The sequence below is a fragment of the Gekko japonicus genome, unplaced genomic scaffold, assembly GCF_001447785.1.
Source record: "Gekko japonicus isolate JY-2015 unplaced genomic scaffold, Gekko_japonicus_V1.1 scaffold22, whole genome shotgun sequence".
In the NCBI taxonomy this organism is placed as follows: Eukaryota; Metazoa; Chordata; class Lepidosauria; order Squamata; family Gekkonidae; genus Gekko; species Gekko japonicus.
The window spans coordinates 1307869-1315257 of record NW_015175971.1 but is presented as its reverse complement, the minus strand read 5'-3'; the positions used below and the strand labels follow the sequence as shown (position 1 = coordinate 1315257).

General features: G+C 46.9%; 1 protein-coding gene across 1 annotated transcript in view; it reads left to right on the top strand.

Moving 5' to 3' along the window:
- The window catches only part of MVB12B (multivesicular body subunit 12B), a 135911-nt gene that overhangs the window by 37205 nt on the left and 91317 nt on the right, over positions 1–7389 (top strand). The window contains exons 4-6 of the mRNA XM_015426063.1: positions 11–107; positions 1519–1648; positions 3266–3388. Of these exons, the coding sequence (XP_015281549.1) occupies positions 11–107; positions 1519–1648; positions 3266–3388 (350 nt within the window). The remainder of the gene's footprint in view (positions 1–10; positions 108–1518; positions 1649–3265; positions 3389–7389) is intronic.

Genomic DNA, 7389 nt, shown 5'->3' with positions numbered 1-7389 from the left:
TTCCCTAAAGAGCCATGTGGGCAATGTCTTGGTTGACATGAAGCTCATTGACATCAAGGACACACTGCCGGTGGGCTTCATCCCCATCCAAGAGACCATGGACACACGTGAGTTGCACTTTCAGGCTTTGGCCAAATCCAGATTTGTAGCATTTGGCCAGCGGAATAAAGTTAATGTTGCCTCTGCTGTTCATTATTGCTATAATAATTTCTGTAATGCTATCAGTACTTAGGGTAATTTACAGAAGCAAAACGTAACATATAAGTCACATATAAAGACACAGTCCTGCTAACTGTTGAAATCAAAAATCCTGGTGCTTGGGTGGGACCTAGGAGAGAATCTACAGCAGGGGTGTTGAACTCATTTGTTATGAGGGCCGGATCTGACATGAATGAGACCTTGTTGGGCCAGGCCATGTGTGTCATAAAATGTAACGCCATGTAGCGTAGATATAAACTTTATAAAGGACACAAACACAAAGTCTTTTTTAACTTAAAATAAAAACATGCTTAAAACATTAGCTCTGTAAGCTGCAAATCTATTTTTGATTTATTGACATTCACCATAGAAATCTCATGCTCAGAGTTCTGAGTCTAGGACCCAGTTTAAAACATGAAATGGCTGAGTGATTAAGAGAGTCTGGTGAAGCAAGCTGTGATGCAGCAGCAGCAGCAGAACTGGAAGCAGGAGATGGCCAGTTCCACTGCAGGCCTGAGGGAAGCCCTCTGGGGGCCTGATCTGGCCCCCGGGCCACATGTTTGACACCCCTGATCTACAGGATAGATCATGGAAGGCAGAGCCAAGAGTCAGGTATAGATGCTTCTAGGCAGCAGAGCCAAGATTGAGACAGAATGGAGCCCAGAAGTGGGTTGGGTTGAACCCAGAAGGAAACACCAGTGTTTCCCCCCTTTTTCTTCTAGTCATTGGAGTGCAGCCCAAAATTGCATTGTGAAGCTTAGGGTTACCAGGTCCTTTTCTTCTGCTGGCAGGGGGTGGGAGTGGGGACCTCCCGGGAGTGGGGTGGCGGGGCAACGTCGTCGGCATGAAGATGTTGCACAGATGTGATGTCAACATGCCGTGGACATTGCCCCTGGCCATGGCTGTTGGGGGCAGGCTGGAGCCCGTGCAATCGGGGGATTCCCCGCTCCCACCTGGAGGCTGGCAACCCTAGTGCAGCTCCCCCAAAAGTTGAGGTGGGTCAGGAATGGCTCTAGCCCTTACTTCAGTGGTAACAAGTCCAAAAACCTCTCTGTTGAGGCAGAAATTTTGTTGTGTGGGGAAGAAGACGGCTGGTAGCCATCATTCTTGTCCTACAATTTAAGCAAGTTCGTCAAAGGAAAGGGAGAGGCTAGGAGAAACAGAGATGGATGTACACAACAAAAGCATAATTTAGATTTTATTCCAGTTGTGTGAAGAGGGCAAAGCCAGAGGCCAGAAGGTGATGGGGGGGGGGTGAGGGGAGAGTAAAAGGTGGCAACACAAAGGTGGTTCTTAACTTTTTTGCTGCGCCCCCCGCAGAGGAAACGGCATTCCGAAAGAAGAGGCTTTGCATTAAGTTCATTCCTCGGGATTCCACAGAAGCGGCCATTTGTGATATCCGAATCCTGGGCCGGGGCAAGCAGGCTCCTCCTCAGTATACGTTCATAGGGTAAGGACCTGTCTCTTCTTTCCCTTAAACCAAAGCTCTCGATGCTTTCCCCCCCCAGATCAGCTTTAGCAGTTAATTGGCACAGCTTTAGAAAAAGGAACTTCAGCTGGGGGAACTTTTGTACCGGAGAAGGGATAAAAATCTACCTTCCTTCTTCTGCTGTGACCCTTTCCCCCCTCCTGGCTCCACTCTGCCAAGGAGAAGCTGTCACTGAGACTTGGAGAAAGTAGGTGCCACTGGGTGTTCTGCCCATATCTTTGTATATTATGTTTCTTCCCAAGCCCTGTTGATGTTGTGAAATAACAAGGCTTTGTTGATAGATTCAGATGGGTAGCCGTGTTGGTCTGAAGCAACAGAACACCGTTTGAGTCCAGTGGCACCTTTAAGACCAACAAAGTTTAATTCTGGGTATAAGCTTTCGTGTGCTTGCACACTCCTCCAGATTGCGTGCACAGGAAATCTTGTACCCAGAATTAAACTTGCTGGTCTTAAAGGTGCCACTGGACTCAGACTTTGTTCTAAGGCTTTGTTGAGTTAGTTACCGTGTGATGGAAAGTTCATGAGATTGGATATCACATATTCATCACAAGCACTGCTTAGACACTGCATTTAAGAGGCTGCTTGCGAACTAGGATTGGGTTCAAGCGTCTCGTCATTGCTGTCCCAACTAGCAGTTCCTCGTTTTGATTTTTCTCTCTCCCTTATGTGGACCAGCAATTCTTTTATTTTGGTGCCGTCTCTCCTTGCATTTTTGAGTGCAAGTGGTGCGTATTAGTATTGTTCATTATACATATAGCTGAAGTACAGGGTGTATATAAATACTGTATAAATTGTGTAGCAAATCTGGACGACATGTATAAATGATGCAAATGAATCTGCAGAGCCATCAGCGCAATGCAGAGTGATGAAGCTATTGACAAAAATATAAACCAGTGTAAAAACAAACAAAACAGAGACCATTTGCTTCCCCCTCTTTCAGACCATAGGAGTCTTATGGGCAACAGGCCTGTCCACTGTCAGACCAGAGGCTCGTGTGCTGGTCCCAGAAGCAGCCAGATGGATTCCCCTAGGAACCTCCCTACACACGTTATAAGGAACAATAATCTTTTGGTAGTTCCACATATCTGTTAATGAAGGGTTTGGTTCTTCATTGTCATAACCACTGATCAAACCTGACACCAGCAATGTAATATTTTTAAAGCCATCTCAACCCCTGGCTGTAACATCTTGTGGCTATGAGTTCCATAAGAAAACCAGAAGAAGAAGAAGAAGAAGAAGAGATTGGATTTATACCCCACCCTTCACTACCCGAAGGAGTCTCAGAGTGGTTTACAATCTCCTTTCCCCTCCCCTCCCCACAACAGACACCCTGTGAGGTAGGTGGGGCTGAGAGAGCTCTTTCCAGAACTGCTCTTTCCAAAATAGCTCTGAGAGAACTTATGACTGACCTAAGGTCACACCAGCAGCTGCGTGTGGAAGAGTGGGGAATCAAACCCGGTTCTCCCAGATTAAAGTCCACACTCCTAACCACTACACCAAACTGGCTCAGGAGTGAGATGTTGATTGTGAGCACTTTACCTGAACTACATGGCTAATGGTTTTGTATGTGTTGCAAAGGGAACTAAACAACATGATCATCTGGTACAGAATGGGGAAGGTCCCAAGAAATCATGAATCATCTCAGCCCACGACGCCTTCTCCACAAGCTCCAGCTACGACACCAGCCGCTAACCTTCCCAGGTAAGGCTTTCTGCTCCAATTCTTTTTTGCCCATTATGGTTTGGGTCTCTTGAGTGTTTCAGTTTGGCTTATCTGCATTCACTATGGAAATGTATATTCAGTTGCAAGTGTCACCACCTGAAACCTGCCATGTAGGCTAGCTTGCTGTTTCGCATTCAGAAATCTTTGAGCACGTCCATAATGGGGAGTGCAGAAGGCCAAGATTGGTCTTTCAGCAGCTGATGTCATAATGACTAGTAACTTAGTAATAAGACAGTTTTTTTCTTTACTGCTCTTCTTAAAGGTAAGTGATATGAGGGGGGCAAAGTGTCCCTAAAAAAGCAATTTCTTTTCTACCCCTCTCAGCTTTTCGGTCGGTCTCTCTTTTCCTGCCTGTGCTGTTAAGTGACACGTGAGTAGAGAGAGTTGCTTGTTCTGTCTCAGACAGCTGGAGCATTCAATCATGGCATACTTCACGTTGATATCCTGCCCCATGCCACAATCTTAGGGGAAGTAGTTAAGGGCAGTTCCTGACACCTCTTTAACCCGGGCTGTGCTTTTTCCCCATGCTTGTGCTATGCAAATTTGGAATTCAATACCAGGTGTAGAATTCACAATTTTTGGAGGGAAGCTCGTAGTCCTTTAGGTATGAAACCACATGAGTGGTAATTGTTGGCAGAGTTTAAATATGCAAAGGAAGTAGAGCACTGACTGTTTAGAGAAAACTAAGTAGGGCTGCGGTCACACAGAGCATTAGCCATGCTACAGAGATGGATGATAGGCGGATTTTCCGGGCACAATCACACCGCAACATCTGGAAAGCGTAGAGCTCCCATGGCTAACCCAAGGCTTCCCGCTGAAGATGCGGCATAAAAAACTAGTACCTCGGAGGTACTAGTTTCTGGAAACTGCGGGGCAAGGGCGGGCGTCCGAGTGCGTTTCCGGTGGTAGTTCGTGGCATCCGGCGCCCGCTCATGTCTCATTGCAAACAGGTTTTTTTCCCCAAGTCTCCACGGGATGCTCACAAGCACCCAACAGCGCATGCGCACACTTCGGTTTAAAAAAAACCCCACAACCCCGTTTGCCACAGTAGTGGCGCCTAGCCATTGCTGCTGTGATCGCGCCGTGCCGCTTCTTTGCCGCGCTGCAGGATTGTCGTGTGATCGGAACCTCCCCCCTAACCACGGGAAGTCGGCGGGACGTGTGATCGGGCGGCCGTGCGTTAGTTTGCTTTGGGGCAAACAGCCACGCTTCCCCCCCACGTTTTCTGGCCCGTGTGACCGGGGCCTAGGTTTATTTGAAGAAGAACAAACTTATAGAACATAGAAGAGAGAGAACCTTAACTGTCTAGCCTAACTACTGTGAGAGGAACAACAAGAAGGAAGCTCTGCAGGAGCAGGAAGTCTCCAGAAGAGCCAATCAGGAGACAGCAAGGACATAATTTGAAATTGTTGGCTATGGCTAACTACCAGTCCTTCAGCTGTCCCCCTGTAGGGTGACCATCAGATCTTCATAAGGCTTCCCCTTGGACCTTGGCTATTCTAACAGTCATGGCAAATACGCTCTTTAAAAAGCCTCCTGAGCTACTGACCATTGCCCTGTCTTGTGACAGTAAATTCTGCAGGTTAATAGGGTACTAAACAAGGAAGTTAGTTTCCGAGGGTAGCCGTGTTGGTCTGCAGTAGATCAGCTATATCTGAGCCCAGTAGCACCTTAGAGACCAACAAGATCTTTCGGGTAAAAGTTTTTGAGAGTCAAAGCTCCCTTCATCCGATACCATGTTAGGTATCTGTTGGTCTCTTGAGGTGCTACTGGGCTCCAGTGTAGCAGTGCAAAGAAGTATTTCTTTTTTGTCATGAATTTTCTGTAAATCAGTTTCATTTGATGTTCCTTGAGTTCCAGTATCAGGAGAAAAGGAGTCTCTCAATCCAGTCTTATTATATTGTTTATACATTTGTGGGCTCTTTCATTTATGGGCTCTTCCTTTGCTCCCTCCTCCTCCCCACCCCTAAAACTGAAAAGCTTCTCTTCAACAAAGACGGTTGGGGGCTCAGAACCGGCTGGCCCTCCCGGGTCCTAAGGATGCTAGGCTGTCGACATCCAGGGCCAGGGCCTTTTCGGTGGCGGCCCCAGCCTGGTAGAATAAGCTCCTGGAGGAGATCAGGGCCCTGCGGGACCTTTTGCAGTTCTGCAGGGCCTGTAAAACGGAGCTCTTCCACCTGGCTTTTGGGAGCCGCCACCACCACCAATGAAGAACACCACCAATGAAGAACACCACCAATGAAGAACATCAGTTAGTTAAATGGGAGGGGGCCCTGGACCCTGAAAATTGCCATCAACAGCCTTAAAGAACAGCGAACCCTGCAGGGATATCCAACTAACATCGAGAGCTGACTGCGAGCAGAGAACATTCTACAGTGGCTGAAACGGCTATATGATTATTAAGAACCACTAGCACTTTATTATGATTTTATATTTGTTTTAACTATAACCAGTGTTCCCTCTAAGCTGAGTTAGTGTGAGCTAGCTCACAGTTTTTTAGGATCCAGCTCACACATTTTTGTCTTAGCTCAGGGAGGATGGCTCCAGAGCAAACTAATTGATGCAGCAGCCAAATCGCTCGCTCACAACTTTAATTCCAGTGGCTCACAAAGTAGAATTTTTGCTCACAAGACTCCACAGCTTAGAGGGAACATTGACTATAACTATGTTTTATTGCAATCATCTGCTTTTATGTGAGCCTCCCTGAGCCAGCTTCGGCCGGGAGGGCGGGGAATTTTTTTTAAATAAATAAATAAATAAATAAAAAGACCAGAACTCTCCATAAAACTAGAGTCAGCTGGCAGCATTTTGAAACATACTCTAATGAAAATTTACAATCAACCCTTCACACAATATCATGTGCAAACAGCCATAAAAAGCAGTAAAACAATAAAAAGGAGATTAAAAAGTAGAGACAAATGCCCAACGGGGGGGGGGGAATTAGCAAAGCATTTGTGTAAACTGGGGGGGGCGGAATCACCTGGTATCTAAACTTTAGTAGGCTACTTGCCAGTTGACCTGTTGAGAGGAGCGCATTCTGCAGTCTAGGTGCCACCCAGAAAAGGCCCTGTGTCTGGTTACCACCCATGTTGCTCCAGTAGCTGGAAGCATGCAAAGCAGGGCCTCTGATGGGGATTTTTAATAGCAGGTAGGTTTGTATGGCAGTCTTTCAAATGCCCTGGTTTCAGACCAGTAAAAGAAACCATTACCTTGGGATCCCGTTCCAGGATACTGTTCTCTGAATAATTCATCACAGTCTTTAGGAGAATGTGGCTTTTCGCGGAGTAGACGTTAGAGTTCACATTTGGTCCCAGCTAGAGCTTAAATGTTCAGATTCCTCTTTAAACAAAACATCTGAGGAATCTTGATGGTTGTTGAAATAGTTCTGAGAATATTTGTGACATTTCCAGAAATGGGTGCTGCTCCAAGCCACTGTTTGTGACTGGATTTTTACCTCCAGAAAACTTCAAAGACAATGTGGAGGTAAAAATCTTCAAAGACAAGCAATACAGCCAAGAAAATTTGATAGACGCCAAAATGAGGAATCCATCATTGCCCTGGACAAGTTTCACATTCCTTGTTTGGTGCAGTGGTTAAGAGCAGCTGACTCTAATCTGGAGAACTGGGTTTGATTCCCCACTCCTCCATATGCAGTCAGCTGGGTGACCCTGGGTCAGTCACAGTTCTTGCAGAGCTGTTCTCTCAAGAACCGTTCTCTCAGAGCTCTCTCAGCCCCACTTACCTCAGCATGTCTGCTGTGGGGAGAGGAAGGGAAGGAGATTATAAGATGCTTTGATGCTCCTCAAGGGCCCCTGCCACACGGGGGAAAAAAGAACGGCCGAAGTGCAGCTTTTTAAAGCCGCACCAAAAGAGACACGCTGCGGCGGGATTAGATAGATCCCCTGAGCCGCCGCGCAGTTGCTCCCCGGCATGATCAGATGCCGGGGGGGGAAGCCACTGCAGGGAGAGTGAGGCAGCCG